The 26948-nt window shown below is 46.3% G+C and overlaps 1 protein-coding gene across 3 annotated transcripts; it reads right to left on the bottom strand.

The window, feature by feature from the left end:
• Window positions 1-419: 419 nt before the first annotated feature.
• LOC137353005 (dynein axonemal assembly factor 10-like) lies at window positions 420-21208 on the bottom strand. Of its 3 annotated transcripts, none has more exons than XM_068018885.1 (8): window positions 20634-21208; window positions 11318-11418; window positions 7642-7772; window positions 6358-6459; window positions 6130-6245; window positions 5092-5226; window positions 1631-1728; window positions 420-854 (listed from the first exon to the last, which is right to left on the bottom strand). In XM_068018885.1, exons 1-8 carry the CDS (start codon window positions 20820-20822, stop codon window positions 635-637), a joined length of 1092 nt encoding a protein of 363 aa, XP_067874986.1. In that variant the 5' UTR covers window positions 20823-21208; the 3' UTR covers window positions 420-634. The 3 variants fall into 3 exon arrangements, with proteins under 3 accessions (XP_067874986.1, XP_067874988.1, XP_067874987.1); XM_068018887.1 differs by lacking the exon at window positions 20634-21208 and adding an exon at window positions 20284-20591; XM_068018886.1 differs by lacking the exon at window positions 20634-21208 and adding an exon at window positions 19802-20269.
• Window positions 21209-26948: the final 5740 nt, after the last annotated feature.

Genomic DNA, 26948 nt, shown 5'->3' with positions numbered 1-26948 from the left:
AACAGCCTCCTTCTGTGCTGGAAGGGTCTAATGACGAGAATCAATCCAAAACTGAACCAAATGACTCCTTAAAATGTTAACACAAAATAACTTGGAGCATTTTCAAGACTGCAGTCAGGATTCTTGCCACATACTTGCAGAACTGATTGAGTTGCTGCAATTACAAAGATACAAGCTTTTGATAAATTATAAATGACTTCAGTTTTGCTGTTTTAGATTGACACCAGCTGAATAGCCTTGTAATTACTGCAAGGCACACACATTTCACCATTTAACTATTTAGTGTTTATAATTGTTTGTGCAGTGCTTGAAATGATTTGGGTCTGATTGACATTATTTCCTTGTTCTCTGCCACACCCTGCTTGACTCTGCACTGTTTAATTTTGCATCAACCACTCGCTCTGCTGCTGAATCTTCACAATATTGTTTATTTTACCAAAAGACAATGAGATGAGCAACTGTTTCAATTAAAAGTAGTTATTACACTCAACCCTTTGTTACAGTATAAATGCTTATTAACAAAATACAGCATCTGCTACTTTAGACACATTGCCACCTCCCGATAGTGGTTTTTCCCTGATAAGAAGGCTCTTGAGGTGGCCATAGATTGCTGAAAACTTTCAAGTAATGGCATTCATTCCAGCTGCCATGCTGCTTGCTGGTCTGCGATGATGAGGATGTGGACACTGTGATCAAAGGATGCGGAGATACAGAGACCTTGCTTATCAGTATTCCAATCTAGGCTACCAATGGGTTGAGATGAGACTGAGATAGTGTTCAGGAGTGTGATGGTTGTTGAATCCTTGTCATCTCGCTCGTGGTCAGTCCTTTCAAGCAGTGTTGAAGATTCATTGCTGGTAAACATAAAAAGGATGCATAGACCAAAGACTGTGAATCCAAGGAATGCCTGTCTCCTGGCTCTGTGAGGACATTGTACAATGTGGTTGTGATACTAACCGTGCAGAGGAGTGCTGATAGGAGCACTAGAACTGGCCAGTGCCCTTGAGCTTGGAAAGTTATTGGGGCTGCTGGCTACAGGGAGATGCCCATGTGGTCGGGATGAAGACGGAGCTAGTTTTGAATTTGATGCCCTACATGGTTAGATAGCCTGATATTGTCCTCTTGGATGAGGTGGCTGCACTCAACCACCACTCACTGAACTGCACCATGGGCAGGAGTGAGTAAGAAACAAAGGGGGGATAACTGGAAAAACAATTTATAATTATTTAACACCTATCCCCTCCATCACTGTAAATCTTTTTAAATGTACTTTTCCATCTCTGCAGGTGACCTCTCAACTTTGTAAGGATTTGAGGCCATTCAAGGAGTGAATGGAATCAGATGGAGAAACTAGCTCATTCATTTTTCTCTCTCCAAGGGGAAATGGCTTCTCCTTGACTGACCAGTCATGGCTAATATAAAATTATCAATTGACACAGAAATCCAAGTGCATGGGCACTCTGCCATAGTTCTGTCCTGGATGTAATGAACAGCAGTCAACTAACCCCTACAGATTGCATTATCTACAGTTACAAATAGATGCCCAACACCACCGGTCAACACATTAGTGTACCAGTAACATGCAACCCTGGCCTCAGCTCTTGCTTAAACTCAAGACATGTCCACTTACTACTTCCATAGATGCAGACAGCCAGTTCCTCCACTTGTTATGAAGATATTCCGATTCTGCGGCAAATGTCGCACTGTCCAAGCTGTAAATTTGTAGGGCTTTTAAAAAAAAGAATGAAAATACCCAAGTTAATACCCAAGTCTTTGATGAGTTTGTAATGTGTACAAAATCTCCAATGGTAGACTCCCTTAACCGGAGTTCTGGTGGTGAGACTTGCTCTTCAACAAACCTGAAATTCTTTGGCCTCCTTATCTCGAGAGACAATGGGTAAGTGCCTGGAGGTGGTCAGTGGTGTGTGGAGCAGCGCCTGGAGTGGCTATAAAGGCCAATTCTCGAGTGACAGGCTCTTCCACAGGTGCTGCAGAAAAATTTGTTTGTTGGGGCTGTTGCACAGTTGGCTCTCCCCTTGCGCCTCTGTCTTTTTTCCTGCCAACTGCTAAGTCTCTTCGACTCGCCACAATTTAGCCCTGTCTTTATGGCTGTCCGCCAGCTCTGGCGAACGCTGGCAACTGACTCCCACGACTTGTGATCAATGTCACAGGATTTCATGTCGCGTTTGCAGACGTCTTTAAAGCGGAGACATGGACGGTCGGTGGGTCTGATACCAGTGGCGAGCTCGCTGTACAATGTGTCTTTGGGGATCCTGCCATCTTCCATGCGGCTCACATGGCCAAGCCATCTCAAGCGCCGCTGACGCAGTACTGTGTATAAGCTGGGGATGTTGGCCGCGTGAGGACTTCTGTGTTGGAGATACGGTCTTTAAATTAAAATAAAGATATATATTTCTACCAACTGAGAAATGTCCTGTGATGTAGGGTTCCTCCCTACAACCATGGAGGTAGATAGGAAGAGGCCAATCCCAACAAACATCAAAGACCACTCAATCATCTGCACTTTATAGCAAGAAACCTGAAGGAAGGGGGAAAAGACCATTGTGCAGGATGACCCCGAGATTGAGAGAAAACAAAATAACTGAAGAGGTAGTTCTAATTGAGGCAAGCTTGGGTTCTGAAAATTCCAATAGGGCGTTGGTGGAAAGGATGACTGAGGTATATAATTGGTAAAATCCTGGTAAAGAATCAGTTGGAGTCAACAATTCTTGATTTTAACAGCACAGATACAGAGAGAAGGAATTACGTGAATCCTGCACGATTAAATACTAATTTGGTGCTGCCTAGATCAATGAATTAGTTTCCACATTTCATGCTCAGGGTCTCTATATGGTTATTAATTAAATGCAAAAGACTTGCAGAATAGCTTTTAAAACTGCAATGCGAGCATATGAAGATCAGAGTGTTAGACCCATCACTGCTCACTATATCCATGAGACTAGTTCAACGTCCTGAATCATCAGTAAAGCTAATGGAAGCAACAGCAAATACAAAAAATTATTGTTGCTGTCAGGAGATTTCTGGGGATATTCTTCCCCAACTCCTAAATGCAATCAAGCAAGCTCCTGGTCACCCAATAATGCATCACCTACAATGCATCACTGGACAAGCTCATCTAATCAGCCCAATGCCCTCCAATGAGACAATCCTTAATTCTTGGGACATGTCAGGCCCCTTTTTAAAAGACTAGGGTACCCCAATATCCCCTTGAGGGTGATGTAAGCAGTGGTGAATTTAAGATCAGAACCAGAGTGGGCTATTCAGCCCCTTGAGCCTGTTCTGCCATTTAATTAGATCATGGCTGATCTGTATCTTAACTCCATCTACCTGCCTTGGTTCCCTAAAATTCTCTCAACCTCAGTTTTAAAATTTCCAACTGACGCCCAGCTTCAAAGGCTTTTTGGAGGAGAGTTCCAGATTTCCACTACCCTTTGTGTGAAGAAGTGCTTCCTGGCATCACCTCTGAATGGTCTGGCTCTGCTTTTAAGGTTATACCCCTTGTTCTGGACTGTCCCACCAGAGGAAATGGTTTCTCTCTATCTACCCTATCAATCCTTTAATCATCTTAAACACCTTGATTAGATCATCCCTTAATCTTCTATACTCAAGGGAATACAAGTCTTGTCTATGCAACCTGTCCTCACAACAACCCTTTTAATGCAGGTATCATTCTGGTATGACAATATGAATGACAATATGAAAGGCACAATTCAACATGGTGGCTCCTCATCAGAGCCCTTTCCTATCCTGAGTGGTGTGAAACAGGGCTGTGTTCTCGCACCCACACTTCTTGGGATTTTCTTCTCCCTGCTGCTTTCACATGCGTTCAAATCCTCTGAAGAAGGAATTTTCCTCCACACAAGATCAGGGGGCAGGTTGTTCAACCTTGCCCGTCTAAGAGCGAAGTCCAAAGTACGGAAAGTCCTCATCAGAGAACTCCTCTTTGCTGACGATGCTGCTTTAACATCTCACACTGAAGAATGCCTGCAGAGTCTCATCGACAGGTTTGCGTCTGCCTGCAATGAATTTGGCCTAACCATCAGCCTCAAGAAAACGAACATCATGGGGCAGGATGTCAGAAATGCTCCATCCATCAATATTGGCGACCACGCTCTGGAAGTGGTTCAAGAGTTCACCTACCTAGGCTCAACTATCACCAGTAACCTGTCTCTAGATGCAGAAATCAACAAGCGCATGGGTAAGGCTTCCACTGCTATGTCCAGACTGGCCAAGAGAGTGTGGGAAAATGGCGCACTGACACGGAACACAAAAGTCCGAGTGTATCAGGCCTGTGTCCTCAGTACCTTGCTCTACGGCAGCGAGGCCTGGACAACGTATGCCAGCCAAGAGCGACGTCTCAATTCATTCCATCTTCGCTGCCTTCGGAGAATACTTGGCATCAGGTGGCAGGACTATATCTCCAACACAGAAGTCCTTGAAGCGGCCAACACCCCCAGCTTATACACACTACTGAGTCAGCGGCGCTTGAGATGGCTTGGCCATGTGAGCCGCATGGAAGATGGCAGGATCCCCAAAGACACATTGTACAGCGAGCTCGCCACTGGTATCAGACCCACCGGCCGTCCATGTCTCCGTTATAAAGACGTCTGCAAACGTGACATGAAATCGTGTGACATTGATCACAAGTCGTGGGAGTCAGTTGCCAGCATTCGCCAGAGCTGGCGGGCAGCCATAAAGACAGGGCTAAATTGTGGCGAGTCGAAGAGACTTAGTAGTTGGCAGGAAAAAAGACAGAGGCGCAAGGGGAGAGCCAACTGTGCAACAGCCCCGACAAACAAATTTCTCTGCAGCACCTGTGGAAGAGCCTGTCACTCCAGAATTGGCCTTTATAGCCACTCCAGGCACTGTTTCACAAACCACTGACCACCTCCAGGCGTGTATCCATTGTCTCTCGAGATAAGGAGGCCCAAAAGGATCATTCTGGTATCATTCTACACTGCCAATATCTCCTTCCTGAGATACGATGCCCAGATCTGAATGCCGTTACTCCAGATCTGGTCTGACCAGAGCTTTATACAACTGTATAACTTCCACCCCTCATGGTCTTACCTTCTCACTCCGAGAGGTGTAGCTCTTGATCGTGTGGTACTTCTGCATATTGAATATATGGACTCTTCCTTCCAGCGTGGTTGCCACCATTTTGTTCAAACTCGTGTCCTTTCTATCAAACTCCACACAGCAAACCTGCTCTGGCATGAATGTAAAACGCACACACACAGGATTGAATCAGCTTCAAAACCACATTTAATTCCTTTGTTCAGCTATATTTTACACATACATCTCCCTCCACTGGGAATGTGTTCCTCACTTGGTTATGTAGGCATTTTCTATCTGTAACCATGAACAACCAGTGGCAAAAAGGCTAATCAATCACAGGGTCATCACATCTCAGCTCAATTTCATCTTTCTCTCGTCCAAAAATAGCAGGAGTCACTGAAAGAAAGAACTTGCATTTATATGGCGCCTTTCACACCTCAGAATGTCCCAATGTGCTTTACAGGCAACAAAGTACTTTTTGAAGTACAGTCACTGTTGTAATGTGGGAAAAGTGTTAACTAATTTGCGCACAGCAAGCTCCCACAAATAGTAATATGATAATGAACAGATTATTTTTTTAGTGATATTGGTTTAGGAATAAATATTGGGGAGAACTCCCCTGCTCTTCTTAAAAATAGTGATGTCTGAGAGAGCAGACAGAGCCTTGGTTTAACATTTCGTCCAAATGACAGCACTTCCAACAGTAGTACTGCACTGAACTGTCGGCCTGGCTCTTATGCTCAAGTCTCTGGAGTGGGACTTGAACCACAACCTTACCACTCAGAGAGTAGAGTGCTAGCCACTGAGCTACAGCTGACACTGGATAGGAAGCAAGCATAATTTCAGCTGATACCAGTCACAGTCCCATATCCATGCAGAATGAGCTCATCTCAGCAGTTGGGGCACTAGAGCTGACTTCAACCTCCACTGCTGTCCCAGTTGAGATCCCCTAGCTCAGCTCGGACCAGGAGATCAAGCCGGTGTGGCTTCACAGTAGACACTGAATTTGAACTCTCTCCATTAGGATCCACACAGATCACTCAAACTCACCCCGCTCTTGACGTTTGTCTCCCATTGCACTTCCATGTTTCGCAAGTCGAATAGTTTAATATCCCCATTGTCATATCCGGCGCAAACGCAGCGGGCCCACGGAGTGCATGCATGGCCTGAGAACCAGTCCAAAACAAACATACTTGAAACACATGTATGTAAATGTGTGTATGCATGTTTGTGTGTGTATTGTGTGCAGTGATGCAAATTCTATGAGCAGCAACTCACCAAAAGCAACTGTCCAGCAGTCTCTCCTGTTGAATCCTACAGCAGGCTCCATGTTGGCCACAGGAAGGTCCTTTTGTCGTGAATCCCAGACCTTGACTGTACCTGGCAGAAAAGGTACAAAATTTAGGGGGTCATGAGCTTCTGGTATTCCTCATTTAGCACCTACCAGCACATTCCCCTCCAAACTCTCTCCATCCCATTTGATGAGATCGTGGGATGTTGGCTCCTGAATTAGCCTGAGTAAGCTTGACTCAGTTGTTAGCTTTCTTGCTTCAGAGTGAGCAGGTTGTGTCGTCAAGCCCCACCCCAGGGATTTGGGCCATCATCTGGTTCCAAAGGACAGCCAGTGAACTGTTTATGGCCCATTAGCTCTTCTTGTCAAAGTCAAGGCAGCTCAGTCCTATTTTCACTCATTTCTTACTTGCTGGTTTAACCCTGTTTCATGTAATCATGCAGTACAGGAGGAGGGTTTTCAGCCCATCATGCTAATGCCAGCTCTTTGAAAACTATCCAACTAGTCCAACTCCCCTACTCTTTCCCCATCTAATTTCTAATTCTCCTTTTGAAAGTTACTATTGAATCTGCTTCCACCGCTTTTTAAGGCAGTGCACTCCAGATCACAACTTGCTGCATAAAACAATTTCTCCTCATCTCTCCCTGATTCTTTTGCCAATTATCTTAAATCTGTGTCCTCAGGTTACTGACCCTCTGCCAGTGGAAACAGTTTCCGATTTACTCTATTAAAACCCTTCTTAGTTTTGAATATCTCTAATATGTTTGAATTTAATGGACTGGAGGTTTGGCAAAAGCTGTAGCTACCTAGTTTGATAAGAGGTCATTGACCTGAAATTTAACTCAGTTTCTCTCTCCACAGATGCTGCCTGACCTGCTAAGTACTTCCAACATTTTCTGATTTTATTTCAGAATTCCAGTATCTGTAGTATTTTGCTTTGGCATAGTTTGAGATCCTGGGTTAGAAAGAGAATAGTGCCATGCCTTGATTTCATATAATGATAGAGGTCACAAGGAGGCCATTTGGTCCATTGTGCCTGTGCTGCCTCTTTGAAAGAGCTGTCCAATCAATCCCACTCCCCTACTCTTTCCCCATAGTCCTGCAATTTTCTCCTCTTCAAGTGTTTATCCAATTCCCTTTTGAAAGTTACTAGTGAACCTGCTCCCATCATCCTTTAAGGCAGAACATTCCAGATCATAACAACTCAGTACGTAAAAATTTCTTCATCTCCCCTCTGGTTCAATTGCCAAACTGTTTATACAAGTACTCACCATCCCTGCTGCCAGTGACTATCTCTGGGGCCCCCTGTCCAATTCCGAGCCCACCTACACCATCGATGCAGTTAATGATTTCTCGATGTGCTTTGACTGAGTAGAGGGGAGCTTCAGATCCCTCCAGGTTCCTGTCAGGTGGCAACAGGTGAGCTTTTAGGTGCTTTTATACTTGCATTTTCACTGTAGCATATTTGGGATAGTGATGTCTGTGTGCCATTATCCTGTAGGGTCAACTATTGTGAAGTGTCATGGGGCATTTTATTATGGTAAAGGCGCTATAGAAATGCAAATTGTTGTTATTATTGGACTGTAACTCGTGAGTTCACATCACATGACCTCCCACCTCCAACCACCCACACCCACCTGCCTATCATTGGTTGCCCAGAATGTTAATCCTCAAGGCAATGGGGGCTACAATACCCAAAACCCTCTGCCCTCCGAAACCACAATATCCATCGCATTGCAGTCTTGTTTGTTGCACATCCATCCGAACACAATGAGTGTTTCCAGGACATGGATCTTTAATTCTGGGAGAATCCAGGTCAATCCAGGAGGGGTTGACAATTCCTACTGGGACAAGGGAACCAGTCTCTATAGGCACCTGGACTCTGCTTATACAGAATGATCCCTGGAATACCAACCTGAAGGGAATGGCTCTGCCTTGTCTACCACATCCGGAAGCCATCTCCCACATCCTGATTGCAGGAATGTCAATCCGCTGCTAAAATGGTCAGCATACTTCTGTTTTACACCCTTATGCATGCCTGCACCTGGTGTGGTTCCCTACCCTGAATGGAACTTAAATCATGGTGAACTGCCAGTGTTAACCCTCATGCTGCTACTCAATGCCAAACCAACAGACTTTGTAAGCACCTCCCATTCCGGTTGAATTAACAACCATGCAGAAAATTAACAACTGTTAAGTTCCCACGAGAAGCTTAGCAGGTGCTGGCATCACCTGCCATAGCAATGAACATAGAAACACAGGAAAAGGAATAGGTCACTCAGTCACTTGAATCTGTTGTGCCAATAAATAAAATTATGGCTGATCTGTGACCTGACTCCACATACCCACCTTTGCTCCATATCCCTTAATACATTTGGCTAACAAAAATCTATCAATCTCAGATTTAAAATTAACAGTTAATCCTAGTATCAATTACCATTTGCGGAAGAGGGTTCCAAACTTCTACCACTCTTTGTGTGTAGAAGTGTTTCCTATTTTCATTCCTGAAAGGTCTGACTCTAATTTTTAGACTATATCCCCTAGTCCTAGACTCTCCAAACAGCAGAAACTATTTCTCTCTATCTACCCTATCAGTTCCCCTTAATATCTTGAAAGCTTTGGTCAAATCAACCCTTAATCTTCTAAATTCCAAGGAATACAACCCTAGTTTGTGTAATCTCTACCTGTACTTTAACCCTTGGAGTCCAGGTATCAATCTGGTAAATCTGCACTGCACTCCCTCCAAGGCTAACATATCCTTTCTAAGCTATGGTACCAGAAGCGAACACAGTAATTCCAGGTGTGATCTAACTAGGGCTTTGTATAGCTGTATTCTAATGCACTGAGCTGTGATGTCTAGATTCCAGCTTTGATTGCTAGTCTGTACAAAGTTAACTGATTTCAGAGTGATAGGGGAAGTTACAGTTGGCCCTTTGTTAAGGAAGGCAGGGTCTCCTGCTCCTGACCACTCTCTGGTAAGAAACACACACACACACACAGTGATGTACTGAGTGGACAAGGTCAGTTTGGCTGTCATGCCCTCCACAGTCAATCAGCCAACACTCGGCTCACAGAAGAAAAATGGTTGTTTGGTGAGGTACCAGAGACAGTCTGTGGTCCATGGAACTATCTTCCCCAAGACTTTGTGCCTTAAGGAGAAAATATTAAACAAAAGGCTAGATTTAATGCCAGATTTTGGAATTAATGAAAGTACTTTTTACTTTGAAGTTCACAGAATCATAGAATTGTTACAGCACAGAAGGAGGCCGTTTGGCCCATTGTGTCCACACCAGCTCTCTGAATGAACAATTCACCTAGTGCCTCTCCCCCGTAACCCTGTACATTCTTCTTTTTCATGCAACACTCTAATTCCCTTCTGAATATCTCGATTGCACTTGCCTCCATCAAATTCTCAGGCAGAGCATTCCAGACCTTAACCACTCGCTGTATGAAAATGTTTTTCCTCATGTTAATTTTGCTTCTTTTACACATTACTTTAAATCTGTGCCTTCTCGTAAAGGGTGCTCAGGATACAAAAAAAATCCAATCCAAACCCGACAGAACCACATCAGACCCAAGCCCGACCCGGCCCAAGTCCCTCCATTTTTTCCCGTGCCCGACCTGACCCGAGACCGACCCTGACCCGATCCGAGCCCGACCCGACCACCAGAATGTTCCCTTTACCTACCTTGTGACTCCTAATCTTCAGGAAGCTGCAGCATGAGCGTGATGACGTCATAGAGAAGCTCACTCACTCACTGTGCAGATTCAGAGATTCCCTCTTTGACGTCCCGGACTCCCAGCTCAGGTAGGTTTTTTAATTTAAATGCTTCTTGCTGTGTGTGTCCGACCCGGACCCGGATCCAGCCTGACCCGGACCCGGTCCGACCCCATCCGAGCCTGAACGGGACCTGAAAGAGCGACCCGTCCTGATCTCAACATGTCGTCGAGTCCCGTCAGGTTCGGGTCGGGTAGCAGGCCTTTACCCTTGCGTTCTCGATCCTTTCACAAGTGGAAGTTTCTCCTTATCTACTCTGTCCAGATGCCTCATGATTCTGAAACCTCTATCAACTCTCCTCTCAGCCTTCTCTTCTCCAAGGAAAACATCCCCAACTTCTCCAATCTATCTTCATAACTGAAGTTGCTCATCCCTGGAACCATTCTCATGAATCTTTTCTGCACCCTCTCTAACGCTTTCACATCCTTCCTAAAGTGCGGCACCCAGAACTGGACACAATATTCCAGCTGAGGCTGAACTAGTGTCTTATACAAGTTCAACATAACTACCTTGCTCTTGTACTCTATGCCCCTATTAATAAAGTCCAGGATACTGTATGCTTTATTAACCGCTCTCTCAACCTGTCCTGCCACCTTCAATGACTTATTCCATATACAACCAGGTCCCTCTGCTCCTGCACCCACTTTGGAATTGTCCCCTTTATGTTATGTTGTCTATGTCCTTACTACCAAAATGTATCACTTCACATTTCTCCACACTGAGCTTCATCTGCCACCTGTCTGCCCATTCCACTAACTTGTCTATGTCCTTTTGAAGGTTTACACTATCCTCCTCACAGTTCACAATGCTTCCAAGTTTCGTATCATCCACAAACTTTGAAATTGTGCCCTGTACACCGAGGTCTAGGTCATGAATATATGTCAGAAAAAGCAAGGGTCCCAACACTGACCCCTGGGAACTCCACTACAAACCTTCCTCCAGCCTGAAAAACATCCATTAACCACTACTCTTTGTTTTCTGTCACTCAACCAATTCCATATCCATGTTGCTACTGTCCTGTTTATTCCATGAGCTATAACTTTGCTCACAAGTCTGTTGTGTGGCACTGTATCAAACACCTTTTGGAAGTCCATGTGCACCACATTAACGCTTTACATGTGAAATTAATTCCACACTTTAACCAACTCATCTAACCAGCCACACATTACCAGATGTGGAGATTGCCATCAAAGTCTCCTGTTGCCAGGTGCCTCTGCTGCAGACTGGTAGCTCCGAACGTGCCACATCTGAAGGCTGTGGGATGTTCGATCTACAAAATGAAAGAAATAAAGTTTCCTGAGATCACTGTATTGCTGCGGCAGGACTGAGTTACCTGCAGTAGGAGAAGCATCACAGTGGCATGGCCTATGCAGTGTGAAATATAGCAGGTACAAGTTTGGTTACCACCTTGGCCATATCATCGTTGTCCACTGGGTTTCAGTGAAGCGGATGTGAAATTTGCAAATCATGGCCACTTTAATTGAAGAAAATCAACCAGGATTATAGCCATAGTCTTTCCAAACCTGAGCTGTGTCTAGAGAATTCTGAGCTGTGTTTACTATTCCCATTCCAGAGATACAGCATAAAATCTAGGCTGTTATTCCCAGTGCAGTACTGAGAGAGTGCTACAGTGTCTTTCGGATAAGATGTTAAACCAAGGCCCTGTCTGCCCTTTCAGGTGGGCATAAAAGATCACATCAAAGAAGAGCAGGTAAGTCCTTTCCAGTGTCCTGGCCAATATTTACCCCTCAACCAACATCACTGAAACAGATGACATCTGTTCACTACTACATTATTATTTTGTGGAAGTTTGTTGTGTGCAAACCGGCTATCGCGTTTCCTACATTTACAACAGTGACTACACTTCAAAAGTACTTCATTGACTAAAAAACACCCTAGGACATCCTGAGGTTGTCCAAGATGCTATATAAATGCAAGTCTTTCTCTACAAATCTGTCACTGGTGCTGGGAGAAATTTTGAAAGAGTATTGCATGACCTTAAATGTACCAGCCCTGATTTTTTTCAGTTGGTCTCAGGGTGTGGGTGACCTTGGCAAGGCTGGCATTTATTGCTAGTTGCTCTGTGAAAATGGTGATGGGGCTTCTCCTCAAACAATGCAAGTGACTCGTGCTCAGGCCACAGAATACATATCTGATCACAACACGGTAGTTAAATATTAATACCAGTGAAGAGCTGATTGTCCCATTGGCTCCCCACCAACATCAACAGGATTAGAAACTTAAATTTGAAGGGCCCAATGGAACAACTGAAAACTCTTAAAGTTTTGTTTCACATCAGTTGTAGCTATACTGCAGGCAGCAAGGAGCTGGTCTCACATCAATTCTCAAAATGTGATTCTGGCCACTTCACATTATATAATGCTATTTGTCTCAAAGTGAAGCCAAAACTGCATCACATCAACACTGACTTGGGTAGTGTAACTTGTTTACAGGTCACAGTATTTTCAGGATTGAATATCTCTATCAAGCCAGAAAAAACAACAGCGAGGAACAAAATGTGTGAGACTGAAGAATAATTGTTACTGAAAACTTTTAGATAAGGGCACAGTTTTTTCCACATAGGTATGTTCTTCAAGAAAAAATATTTGTCAAGTTTTTTTTAACTTCCTGTTATCCCAGGTGTGAGAAGCCACCAGAAGATGTTTAGCTGTTGGGCAAACAGATCATAAAACTCTCAAAAGGTTTCAGCTTCCAGCTGGGGTGCAAACAGAATTTACAATGCAGTATCAAGAACCATTGTCAAATTAAGACACCAGAGCTAAAAGTTCTTGCAAAAGCTTTATTAACCCATTATAGTCTTTTCTACTGTACTTGTTATAAATATATGGGGGTTTTCGTGGTATTTCGCCTGGTGCTCCGATTTCCTCCCATAGCCAAAGACTTGCAGGTTGCTAGGTAAATTGGCCATTATAAATTGACCCTAGTATAGGTAGGTGGTAGGGCAATTGAGGGAAGGTGGGGATGTGGTAGGAATATGGGATTAATGTAGGATTAGTATAAATGGGTGGTTGATGGTCGGCACAGACTTGGTGGGCCCAAGGGCCTGTTTCAGTGCTGTATCTCTAAATAAATAAAAAATAAAATAAATATTGTGCTTTTATTATTTAAGCTGTTACTTCATATTGCTATATGTTTGTAAGTAAAATTCTTAATTATTTTAGCATTAAGCCTCTTGTTTTTGTGATAACAGCCGCCATTTCAAAGAGAATTTGAAAGAGCAGTACCAAACTAAATCCAGTAAGTTGGTTAGGAAGGAAGGAAGACTTGCATTTACATAGCGCCTTTCACAATCTCAGGACGTCCCAAAGCGCTTTGTAGCTAATGAAGTACTTAAGTGTATTCACTGTTGTAGTAAGTGTGGCAGCCAATTGGCGCACAGCAAGCTCCTACAAACAGCAATGAGATAATGACAAGGGATAAATTTTGGCCAGGACACCAGGGACAACCCCCCTGCTCTTCTTCAAAATAGTACAATGGGATCTTTTATATCCATTTGAGAGGATAGAAGGGCAGAACGTCTCATCTGAAAGGCAGCACCTCCAATAATGCAGCACTCCCTCAGTACTGCACTGGAGTGTTAGCCTACCATACATGGTGTGTTTTTTTAGCCCTTGTACACATAACTCTACAAGGGCAGATTATAGAAACTGTACAGGTTCTGGAATCTTAATACAGAAGGTGAGATTAAAAATCCCAAAATAAACACATACAAAACCATCACTATCAATGGCATCCATGGTCCCTTAACCAGTGGGGAGGAGAGGGGAAGTGTCTTGTGCACATTTGTTCATGAAGAACATGTTCCTTTAAACAGTCATCACCCCTTTAAATTAGAACAAGAAAAACACTGATCTCAGGCAAAACTGCAGAACAATGAGAGGCAGTTGCCACTGACACATTTTAAGTTATTTTTATCATTTATTATCTTTGTCTTTCCTCCAGCTGTAGTATCTCCTCCAGGAATGTTCCAAAAACAAAATCAGAAAACAGATATATATGAAAAATTACACAATTCTCAAATGACAGGAAAGGTGGATCATATAAAACTTGCCATCCCTCAATGCAAATGTACACAGTGCAGCAATTTTGTAGATATTTATAGTGCAATCCTCTCCCACATGTTTCTGTGACAATGTAACAGTCAGAAACAACGTAACAGTTAGAAACAATGTTACTAGTTAGAAGCAATCTGATACAGTTGCCACAGTAATCATCATGTGACTCAGCTGGTGACTGCATTGCCCAGTGTAGGTATGCAAACCCGAAGGTCCCAGATTCAATCCCTGAGAATGTTTTCAGCAGGCAATCTCCAAGTGCTTTAGACAATACTAACATCTGTGATTCCTAATGTGGGTCCCACAGAGTCAACAATGGGGGAAGGTGGTGGTAGAGCAGTGTTGGAACTGCACCCATTCAGGCAAGTGGGGAGTATTCCAGCATCTGACTCCTGACTCTTCCCAGGGGCTTTTCCGACCACACTCTGGAAGTGGTTCAAGAGTTCACCTACCTAGACTCAACTATCACCAGTAACCTGTCTCTCGATGCAGAATTCAACAAGCACATGGGAAAGGCTTCCTCTGCTATGTCCTGACTGGCCAAGAGAGTGTGGGAAAATGGCGCACTGACACAGAACACAAAAGTCCAAGTGTATCAAGCCTGTGTCCTCATTACCTTGCTCTACGGCAACAAGGCCTGGACAACGTACGTCAGCCAAGAGCAACGTCTCAATTCATTCCATCTTCGCTGCCTCCGGAGAATCCTTGGCATCAGGTGGCAGGACCGTATCTCCAACACAGATGTCCTCGAGGCGGCCAACATCCCCAGCATATACACCCTACTAATCCAGAGGCCCTGAGATGGCTTGGCCATGTGAGCCACATGGAAGATGGCAGGATCCCCAAGGACACATTGTATAGCGAGCTCATCACTGGTATCAGACCCACTGGCCGTCCTTATCTCCGCTTTAAAGACGTCTGCAAACGCGACATGAAGTCCTGTGACATTGATCACAAGTCGTGGGAGTCAGTTGCCAGCGATCACCAGAGCTGGCGGGCAGCCATAAAGGCGGGGCTAAAGTGTGGCGAGTTGAAGAGTCTTAGCAGTTGGCAGGAAAAAAGACAGAAGTGCAAGGAGAGAGCCAACTGTGTAACAGCCCCGACAACCAATTTTATCTGCAGCACCTGTGGAAGAGTCTGCCACTCTAGAATTGGCCTTTGTAGCCACTCCAGGCGCTCCTTCACAAACCACTGACCACCTCCAGGCGCTTACCCATTGTCTCTCGAGACAAGGAGGCCAAAGAAGAAGATGACTCCTGACTTATGACTTGTAGATGGTGGACAGGCTTTGAGGAGTCAGGAGATGACTCACTTGCTGCAGAATACCCAGCCTTTGACCTGCTCTTGTAGCCACAGTATTTATGTGGCTGGTCCAGTCACTCTCTGGTCAACGGTGACCCCATGAATTTTGATGGTGGGGCATTTGGTGATGATGATGTCTCTTGGGTCTAAAGGGATCAAAGGGTGAAAGCGGGAACAGGTTATGAGTTGGATGATCAGCCATAATCATAATGAATTGCGGAGCAGGCTCGAAGGGCCGAATGGCCTACTCCTGCTATTTTCTGTATTTCTATGAATGTCAAGGGGAAATGATTAGATTCTTGCTTATTGGAGATGGTCACATTGCCTGGAAAATGTTACTTGTCATTTACTAGCCCAACCCTGGGTGTTTCTTGCTGCAGGTGGGAATGGTCTGCTTCATTATCTGAGGAATTATGAATGTAGTTGAACACTGCAACCATCAGTGAATATCCCCACCTCTGAACCTTTGATAGTGGGAAGATCATTGATGAAGCAGCTGATGATGGTTGGGCCTAGGGACTTCCTCCCTGAGGAACTCCTGCAATGATGTCCCTGGGCTGAGATGATTGGCCTCCAACAACCACAACCATCTCCCTTTGTGCTAGGTATGTCTCCAACCAGGGAATCTCTGATTCCCATTGACTTCAATTTTAGTTGAGTTTCTTGATGCCACAGTTGGAGGGGGAATTTTATACTCTCACCTGCGTCAGGTTTGGAGGTTGGAACAGCATATAATCAGGCATGATGGTAGAGGGAGGGGACCCCACCACCTTCCCACCTCCACCAAAATTAGATCAGGGGTAGGAAGGCCTGTGAACAGCCTTCTCATCCCGCCAAAAATTGAGGCCCATAAGTGGGCAATTAATGTCCAATTAAGGGCTTCATCCCGTCACTGGCGTTATTAGCCAAGTGGTGGGCAGACCTGTCGCAGCATGGGGAGCACGCCAAGCAAACCCATGCGGGTTGATTGCTGGCTCCAGGGGGGAGGGTCCATTATTAAAAGGCACAGTGCCTGAACAAGGGACCCTGCACTGGGGGGGGGGGGCGGGCCTGTTGAGAGCTAGCCCCCTGCCCTTGCTGCTGACCCCCACCTACACCCCCTTCCCCACGACACCCACCCGGCAAAACCCCTCCCACTGAGACTTACCTGTTGCCAGGTTCCAGGGCCTCTGATGAGTGCTCTACTGGCAGCAGCCACTGCCTCTACGGTCGCGCTACTCAGTTAATGAGCTTCCGGCCTCTGATTGGCTGGCAGCTCTCAGCAGGTGGGACTTCTGCCGCTGGGGTCCTTAATCCCAGGGAAGGCCCACCACTATCCACTTAAGAGGCTAATTGGCGCTTGATCCAATGGGCCTTCCCCAGAAGAGGCAATGCCGAGCTCTCGTCAGAGCTTTTGCCAGTGGTCAATACCTCTGTCGTCCAGATAGAATTCCAGCCTCGATCTCAAGGGCAGTCACTCTCACCTCACCTCTGGAATTCAGCTCTTCTGCCCACGTTTGGCCTAAGACTGTAATGAGGTCTGGAGCTGGTGCCCCTGGTGGAATCTAAACTGAGCATCGGTAAGCAGGTTACAGGTACGTGCAGCTTGATAGCACTGTTGACAACTCGTTCCATTATTTTGCTGAAGATTGAGTGTACTGATAGGATGGTAATTGGCTGGGATGAGTTTGTCCTGCTTTTTGTGGATAGAACCAACATGGGCAATTTTCCACATTGTCAGATAGATGCCAATGTTGTAGCAGCGTTGGAACAGCTTGGCTAGAGATGCAGCTAATTCTGGAGCACTGGTCTTCAGCATTATGGCCAGGATGTTGCTAGGACCCATAGTCTTTGCTGTATCTGATACACTTTGATGCCATCCAATGTGACTTTGGGCCATATCATTCCCAAGAAGTTTTGGTTTTTTTTATTCGTTTGTGCATTGTGGGCATCACTGGCCAGGCCAGCATTTATTGCCCATCCCTAATTACCCTTGAAAAGGTGGTGGTGAGCTGCCTTCTTAAACTGATGCAATCCACGTGAGGTAGGTACACCAACAGTGCTGTTAGGAAGGGAGTTCCAGGATTTTGACCCAGCGACAGTGAAGGAACGGCGATATAGTTCCAAGTCAGGAGGGTGTGTGTTGTGGAAGGGAACTTGCAGGTGGTGGTGATCCCATGCAGCTGCTGCCCTTGTCCTTCTAGGTGGTAAAGGTCACGGGTTTGGAAGGTGCTGTCTAAGGATCCTTGGTGTGTTGCTGAAGTGCATCTTGTAGATGGTACACACTGCTGCCACTGTGCATCGGTGGTGAAGTGGGTAAATGGGGTGCCAATCAAGCGGGCTGATTTGTCCTGGATGGTGTCAAGCTTCTTGAGTGTTGTTGGAGCTGTACCCATCCAGGTAAGCGGAGAGTATTCCATCACACTCCTGACTTGTGCCTTGTAGATGGTGGACAGGCTTTGGTGAGTCAGAGGGTGAGTTACTGGCCACAGAATTCCCAGCCTCTTACCTACTCTTGTAGTCACAGCATTTATGTGGCTGGTCCAGTTCAGTTTCTGATCAATGGTAACCCCCAGAATGTTGATAGTGGGGGATTCAGCGATGGTAATGCCACTGAACATCAAGGGGAGATGGTTAGATCCTCTCTTGTTTGAGATGGTACTTGCCTGGCACTTGTGTGGCGCGAATGTTACTTGCCACTTATCAGTGGATGTTGTCCAGGTCTTTCTGCATCTGGACACGGACTGCATCAGTACCTGAGAAGTCACGAATGTTGCTGAACATTGTGCAATCATCAGTGAACATCCCCACTTCTGACCTTATGTTGGAGGGAAAGTCATTGATGAAAGAGCTGAAGATGGTTGGGTCTAGGACATTACCCTGAGGAACTCCTGTAATGATGTCCTGGGACTGAGATAATTGTCCTTCAACAACCACAACCATCTTCCTTTGTGCTAGGTATGACTCCAACCAGTGGAGAGTTTGCCCCAATTCACATTGACTCCAGTTTTGCTAGGGCTCCATGATGTCATGCAAGTGCCACTTGATAGCACTGTTGACGACCCCTTCCATCACTTTGCTGCTAATCAAGAGTAGACTGATAGGGCGGAAATTGTTCACAAAAGGCTGGACAAACCAATGACTTTGTCAGAAAAGATTGTGTATAGTCACCTTGATGACCCTGTAAACCAGGAGATAGGTCGTGGGAAGACTTACCTGCGTCTCCGACCTGACCGAGTGGTAATGCAGGATGCCACGGCTCAGATGGCCATGCTTCAGTTCATCAGTAGTCGGTTGTCCAGAGTTGCTGTGCCATCTACAATCCACTGTGATCAGTTAATCGAGGCTCAGCTTGGCGGAGACAAAGATCTGGCAAGAGCCAAGGAAATGAACGAAGAAGTTTATAATTTCTTGGCGACGGCAGCGGCGAAATATGGAGTTGGAATCTGGAAACCCGGCTCTGGTATCATCCACCAGATTATTTTGGAAATTGGCCGAGTTAGATTTGTCCTGCTTCCAGCTTGGCCTTCAAACCGGGTATGTCAGCAATTCCCAATTCACAGCTCCTTTCCTGCCAAGTTAGCCAGATCTCGGGTTCCACCGCATGTCTCCACCCACCCCCTACCAAACTGACCAAACCTAGCTCTGCCACTGGCAAGACACAGGGGAGGGCTGCGGGCAGAACACTGCCATGGCACAAAACCAGCACCTTCGGGGAGAAAAATTAAATATACAACACTAAAAAGAAAATCCAGAATTGAATCCCTGATTCAAAAAACATCTCCAGTTTCTGAGTCATTGAAATTGACATGTTTGTGCAAGTGGCAATTGACAAGATACAGCAATAGTGACAATGGACTGGAGTTTATCCTTCTGCCGCCGATTATGGCGGCAGACAAAAACAATGGCGGTCCGCCCGTGTGGACTGCACGTCGTGGAGCCGCTGCACTGGGGTGGACCGCCCCACCTTGTCCATCCCCGGCAATATCATCAGCAGCCTTTGAGCAGGCGCTGACACCATTCTTAAAGGCCTTTGAGCCATTCCATTCAATTAAAATATTTAAATAAAGAGGTTACAAACATTTTTTAAAAACATTTAATTTGTCCCTCTCCCACCACCCCAATAACCATGCAATTAATGACTTGCCCTCTCTCCCCAAAACACTTCCCTTGTGCACCTGACCTTCCCCCCCTAGGTACATAAACTTTAAACTCTAACCCTTCCCACCATTCCCTAAACCAATGATATTAGTTTGACCCTGCTCCCCACCCCACCCCCAGCACTGAGAAACGTACCTGCTCCCCCCTCCTCACCAGTGTTCGCCTCGGGGTTCCCCTAACGGGGATCGGAAGGCATGGCAGTGCCGGCCACCGGCACCAATATCGCATGGGGACAGATTGGGGAGCAAGATAAGATAATTTATTCCTTTATTTAAATTAATTAACATATTTAAATTTGGCTCCCGTCGCCAAGCGGGGGGAAGGCCACCACGAAGCCTCGCTGCTGCCGGCAATATCGGGCCGGGCCTTCCTGGCGTCCAGGCACGTGGCAGGCCCCTGCCAAAGGCATTTTACGGCCTCTCCCCACCCCGTCACGACCCCCGACGTCAGGGAGGTCTGTAAAATTCGCCCCAATATGTCACATTCAGTGGAAATTCTCAAATCTTAATGACTGCTTGAATGAATTCTCAAATCTTAATGTCTCTTCCAGTTCTGATGAGATCATTGACCTGAAACGTTAACAAGTCTTATTTCTCTCTCTACAGAGGCTGCCTGACCTGCTGAGTGTTTCCAGCATTTTCTGTTTTCATTTCCGATTTCCAGCATCCGCAGTCTTTTTTTTTGCTTGTCTAAATCTCTCACATGGCCCCAATTCATTGTATCAGCTCTACTTTTGACAGTCGAGGTGTGATCTCGTTCTCGCCAAATGGAGCTGGACCAATGAATGCATTGCATATGATACCTGGTTGCAATGCAGCCATCATTCCCCTGGCAACTGCAACATTGAATCTTTGCGATTGCTACATTGTGACATTTTCCATCACTCTGTGTAACATTTCCCTTCGCTTCTTCCCAACATTCGCAACATTGATTATTTAAAATACAGAAGAGAATGAAACAGAGTTACCGTGTGCACGTCTCTTATCTCCCCGCTCGTTGTCCCGTACACCCCGATGATTCCCCTACTTGGTGCCCCGGAGCCTGTCCCCAGGCAGACGAATCGGTTGCTACACGGGATCCACTGGCACCCGAAGGGGGTGAGAGGCAGTTTCCGATGGGATAGGGATACCAGGCGAGGCTTGAGACTGTCTGACATCGCATGGGGTGGGTAGTGACCCTGCTCCGCAGATAAAGGACGGGGAATAGAGGGGATTAAAGATTAATTATCTATTTTAAATGGTTTAATTCAAATAATGCAGACTACTTTGTGTACAACCGATTAGAATCTTAGAAAAATTTAAATTCTATTCTATTTAAAGAATCCAGATTGTTCCAAACTGCTCTGGTTCTTAAAAGTCTGGTCTAAACTAACAAAAGAACATAAAAACTTAAAAATTGGTTTAATATAGTGTTATCTTTTTAAAGTAATGCTAATCCCCAGCTCGAATTTCAGGGGTTTTTAAAGATCGTCATCAACAAAAGGTTTAAAGCTAGCAAAAGAAAAGGCCAGATTTAAACTAAAACACAACAGAACAACTGAGTTGAAAGTGAAAGCAGAGTTTCAGGGAGGCGGAGTCTGGCGCCCTGCTTCCGCCCAGAGAATCTGAAAACAACGACCCTAGCCGGCCCAATGAGTAGTAACCCTCAAAGATCTAAATAACTTGCATTTATACATCGCCTTTCAGGACCCCAGGACGTTTCAAAGCGCTTTACAGCCAATGAAGCACATCTTGAAGTGTAGTTACTGTTGTAATGCAGGAAAAATGGCAGCTAATTTACACACAAAAATGTGAAATAATGACCCAATTAATCTAGTTTTCAGTGGTGTTGGTTGAGGAATAAATATTGGGCCAGAGAACTCCCTGTTCTTCTTTGAAGTTGTGTCATTGGATCTTTTACTTCCACCTGAGAGGGCAGACAGGACTTCCGCTTAATGTATCATCTAAAAGATGGCACCTCCGACAGTGCAGCACTCCCTCAGTATTGCACTGGCCTAGACTTTGAATAATCTAAGCTAATGTTGAGTGAGTGCTGAGTTGTTAAAGGTGCTGTCTGTTTAGATGGCAGTAAAAGATCCCATGGCACTCTTCTGAAATACAGCAAAGAATTTTGCTCCCTGGTCAATATCGATCCTTCAAACAAAATAGATTAATTGGTGATTTATCTCATTAACTGTCTGCAGGGCTAGCTATATGCAAATTAGATGCCTATAAACAAAGGTGCTATCTTGGTCTTCTATTCCAATGTGATATTGCCTCACTGAGATTTGAAGGTTCAAGATTCAGTCCTTGGTCTGTTATAAGTTAACTGACCTATTTAATTCCCAGATAGCTCAAGCTGCTGATACTGGTGTTCTAATTCAGCCATCAATGAGACAACAGCAGTAAAAACATAGAAAATAGGAGCAAGAGTAGGAGTAGGCTATTCGTCCCATCGAGTTTGCTCCACCATTCAATTCGATCATGGCTGATCTGAACATGGCTTCAACTCCACTTTCCTGCCTGCCCCCACCCCTCAACCTTTGATTCCCTTGTGGATCAAAAATCTGTCTAACTCAGCCTTGAACATATTTAATGACCCAGCCTTCACTGCTCTCTGTGCTTCACATGCAGCTACAGCATACCAGTGGTCAAAATGGCTGGATGTTTAAGCTAGTGCTTTTGTCCCCCCAAAATATACTTTATTCATAAAAATCTGTAAAAAAAATTCATTACAAAACAGTTCAAAACAGCACCAAGTTGACATTCCAAAAAGTGCAAAGGAATCAGTTTTCTTCAATACATTTTACAGCAAACACATATTTGGTGTTTACAGCCCAAGGGGTTTCCCATGTGTCCAGCCCCTCAGTTCACTATGGTGGGAGGACCTTACACAGTGGTCTTTCCCCATGAGCCTTTGCAGCAGCTGCCCCAAGCTTTAGTGCGTCCCTCAGCGTGTAGTCCCAGACCTTGGAATGTGCCAGTCTGCAACATTCGGTCATGGACAACGTTTTGCGCTTGAAGACCAGCAAGTTTTGGGCAGGTCAAAGGGTGCCTTTCACCGACTTGATGGACTTCCAGCAGCAGTTGATGTTTATCTCAGTGTGCGTCCCTGGGAGCAGCCCGTACAGCACAGACTCCAATGTTACAGAGCTGCTTGGGATGAACCACAACAAAAACCATTGCATCTCTTTCCTCACCTGCTTTGCAAAGACACATTCCTGAAGAAGGTGGGCAACTGTCTCTTCCCCACCGCAGCCACCTCGAGGTCAGCGTGTGGAGGGGGTGAGACTCCAGGCATGCAGGTAGGATGTGACGGGGAGGGCCCTTCTCACCACCAGCCAAGCTATGTCTTGGTGCTTGTTTGAAAGTTCTGGTGATGAGGCATTCTGCCAAATGACTTTGGCAGTCTGCTCAGAGGACCATCCGACTGGATCCACCATCTCCTTTTCCCGTAGGGCCTTCAGGATATTCCATGCAGACCACTGCTAGATGGATTGGTGGTCAAAGCTATTTTCCCGCAGAAACTTTCCCACGAAGGACAGGTGGTACGGCACGGTCCAACTGGATGGAGCGCTCTGCAGCAATGTGACCAGACCCATCCTTCACAACACCAGGGACAGATAGAACCTCAGCATGTAGTGACACTTGGTGTTTGCACAGCTTGATGCAGCCACACACGAAGGTGGTCGTCAGGATGAGGGCGTCGTTGGGTAAATTTTTCCAGCCCTTATCCAGAGGTTTGAACATCATGTCCCTCCAGACCCGGTCCATTTTGGATCTCCAGATAAAGCGGAAAATGGCTTGGGTGACCGCCAAGGCGCAGGAGTGGGGTATGGGCCAGACTTGCGACATGTACAGCAACAACGTGAGCGCCTCGCACCTGATGACCAGGTTCTTACCCACAATGGAGAGATCGCTGCTCCCACATGCTCAGTTTATGGTGTACCCTGGCTACGCACTCCTTCCAGGTTTTGGCACACGCCCCAGCCCTTCCGAACCATATCCCCAGCACCTTCAGGTAGTCTGACCTGATGGTGAAAGGGACAAAGGATTGGTCGGCCCAGTTCCCAAAGAACATGGCCTCACTCTTGCTGTGGTTGACTTTGGCTCCCGAGGCCAGTTCGAACTCATGCTCATCAGTCTGCGAACGGACAGCGGATCCAAGCAGAAGACGGCGACATCGTCCATGTACAGGGAGGTTTTTACCTAAGTGCCTCCGCTGCTTGGGATTGTCACCCCTCTTCCTACTGGACTTAGCAAAGGGTTCGATACAGCAAACAAGACAGGGGAGAGAGGACAGCCCTGTCTCACTCCAGATTGGATCGGGAAACGTTCTGATTCCCGCCCATTGATTGAGACTGTGCTACTGATGTTTGTGTAGAGCAGTTTGATCCAATTGCAGATTCCCTCTCCAAACCCCATTTTGGAGAGCACGTTCATCAAGTAGGTGTGCGATACCGTGTCAAATGCCTTCTTCTGGTCCAAGCTGATGAGGCAGGTGTCCACCCTCCTGTCCCATACATAGGCGATCGTATCCCTGAATAGCGTGAGACTATCAGAGATCGTCCTGCTGGGTACAGTGCAGGTCTGGTCAGGGTGAATCACCAACTCCAGTGCAGAATTGACCCAACTGGCAAAGACTTTGGACAGAATCTTGTCGTCAACATTAAGCAGTGAGATGGGCCACCAATTTCTGATTTCTGCCCTCTCCTCCTTCCGCTTGTAGATGAGGGTGATGATGCCTTTCCTCATGGATTCTGACATGCTGCCGGCCAGAAGCATACTCTCGTATACTTCTTACAGGTCTGGACCGACCAAGTCCCACAGAGCCAAATACAACTCAACCGGTAAGCTGTTGCTTCTGTGAGTTCTACCCATCTCAAAGGACCTGACGCTGTTTGTCAGCTCATCCAGAGTTAGCGGTTTGTCCAGTCGTTCCCTCATGCTGTCATCTAAGACCTCCATGATAGATGATAGGAAGGACTGGGAAGCCGTGCTGTCCGTGGGCTTCACGTCATACAGCCCAGCATAAAAGGATTTGCTGATCCTTAGTATGTCGGACTGCGAAGACGTTACCGAGCCATCCTCTTCCTTCAGGCTGCTGATCACAGAGCTCTCTCTCTGTACCTTTTGGAAGAAGTAACGCAAGCCCATCTCATCCTGCTCAACGGAGCGGACTCTGGACCGGAAGATGATCTTGGAGGCCTCCGTGGCAAAGAGCAAGGCCTGCTGGCTCTTCACCTCTTGGAGATCCTCCTTGACCTCAACCCCCATCGACTGCAGCCAGAGCAGATTTTGCATTCTTTTCTTTTCTGGAGTCGGGACATTTCCCTCTGTCTCTCTCTCACCCTCTGAACACCTTTGAAGATAAAGAACCTTTTGATGTTCTCCTTGATCGCCACCCACCAGTGAACTGGAGACTCAAAGAGGGGTTTACGGTTCTACAACCTTTCTAATCCCTTTTGAGTTCCTCAATGTTTTCTGGGGTTAGCAGTGTAGCATTGAGCTTCCATGTCCGCCTGCCAACCTTCTGGTCGTCCTGTAAGTGACAGTTGGCCAGTAAGAAGCAATGGTCGGAGAAGAACACCAGCTTGATGTCGGTGGATCTGACCATGACAGCAGGGATACAAACAGGAAGTCAATCCTAGAACGGGCAGACCCTTCCAATCTTGACCAGGTGTATCTATGCTGCGTTTTGTCTGAAGGTTTGCTGAAGACATTGTGTAGCTTGGCATCTTTTACTGTTTCCATTAGGAATCTGGACGTAGCGTCTAGTTTGCTGTCATCACTGCCGGATCATCCAGCTGCATCGATGATATAGTTGAAGTCACCGTCTGGATGTCGCTAGCAGCAGTGGGAGCTACTGGAAGACAGTCAGCTGCTCGCTGCATTGAACTGGGGCGTACATGTGATCAACTGGAACGGAGCACTGTTGTACATTACATCTGCTACTAGGAGGCGACCGCCCACCACCTCCTTAACTTCGGAGATGGTGAAGTCATCTCCCCGCAGCAGAATACCAGGCCGGAAGAACGGGAATCATTACCCCCTGACCAGATCGATGGCCCTTGGGACCAGCATCAGAACCATTGCCTGTAGGTGCTGAAGTGTGGTATTCCACACCCCTGCAGAAACAGTAGGTCGGCTTTGACCTTGGCGAGGTAGTCCAAGGTTGAAACACATCGCATAGTGGAATTAATGCTACGCACGTTTACTGAAGCAATCTTTATACCCATTTTTAAGTTAGTTATTGCTTCCCACACCATTTATCCTTGCTAGTCCAGTCCTTCGGTATGTTCTTGCATACCCATAGTGTACACAAGCTGTTTCACGTTCGTTGGGCTCAGAAACCCCTCCTGGTTTCTCATGCAGGGTTTGTTCTGCTGGGGTGACATCGGCGGAGGGGTGGGGGGTCTTGTAGACAGTAAGGCTTGGGCTGTCCTCTGCTGTTGGTGTCTTTCCCCTCTATTCCTCCTCGAAGACATCACTGCTCCCACCTTCCCGGAGCTGGAGGGCATCTGATGCTTCTTTGCTCTCGGTGTCCTGGAGCTGGGATGCCCTGGGCATGTCGCTAGGTTCGATGCTTTGGGTTTGGGGCACGCTGGGCCCATCACAGCTTCCAGTCCCTCAGAGCTGGGGGCTTTAACTTCCAGCTCCTTTGAGTTCTGTCGCTTCTTTTGCAGGTGCCGTCGTTCTGGCCCTTCCTCGTCCAGTGAAGAGGAGCTGCTGTAGTCTGTCTCAGAAGGTATCATCCTCTTGCCACTGGTTTGGGTGGTGGCCTGTTCCTTTTTTGGAGGTTTTTTCTTTGTGGTTTTCCTTTGTACCAGTTGCCACTGACCTGTTTGTCCATCTGCTGCCTCCTCCTCCATTGATTCTGTCTGTAGAGGAGGGGTTTCTGGGCACGGGGTAGATGTTGTGTCGATGGTTGCAGCTGCCTCCCCTTTCTTCTCCTTCTCAGGTAGACCTTCCTTGCTGCAGAGAAGGTTGCTTGTGTCCTTCCCAGCAACAGATGCATTCGCCGTTCCTTCTCCCGGCCTTTCCTTGGACCTTGCCGCCTGAGCATAACTGAGGCAGCGTTTGGGGCAGGTTTTGTAGAGCTGGCCTGTCCCACCGCACAGGTTGCAACACTTACTCTGCTTACAGTCCTTGGTCTGATGGCCTTCCTTCTTGCAGTTCTTGCAGACGACTATGCTGCAGGTAGCTGCCACGTGACCAGATTTGCCACAGGCGCGACAAACTCTGGGCTTCCCCGCATAGACCAGGAAGCCTCAACTTCCCCCGATAGCGAAGCTGGAGGGTGG

Source organism: Heterodontus francisci, chromosome 40 (genome assembly GCF_036365525.1).
Source record: "Heterodontus francisci isolate sHetFra1 chromosome 40, sHetFra1.hap1, whole genome shotgun sequence".
Lineage (NCBI taxonomy): Eukaryota > Metazoa > Chordata > Chondrichthyes > Heterodontiformes > Heterodontidae > Heterodontus > Heterodontus francisci.
Note: the sequence above shows the minus strand (reverse complement) of the source record. Positions and strands in the feature narration are given on the sequence as shown.

Excerpts from the sequence above, each read along its gene's own strand:
- LOC137353005 (XM_068018885.1), bottom strand. The coding sequence starts at position 20,822 with ATGTCAGACAGTCTCAAGCCTCGCCTGGTATCCCTATCCCATCGGAAA. Across the intron at positions 11,419-20,633 it reads AGATAAGAGACGTGCACACG|ATCGAACATCCCACAGCCTT; the intron begins GTAACTCTGTTT and ends TTCATTTTGTAG. Across the intron at positions 7,773-11,317 it reads GATGGCAATCTCCACATCTG|GAACCTGGAGGGATCTGAAG; the intron begins GTAATGTGTGGC and ends GCCACCTGACAG.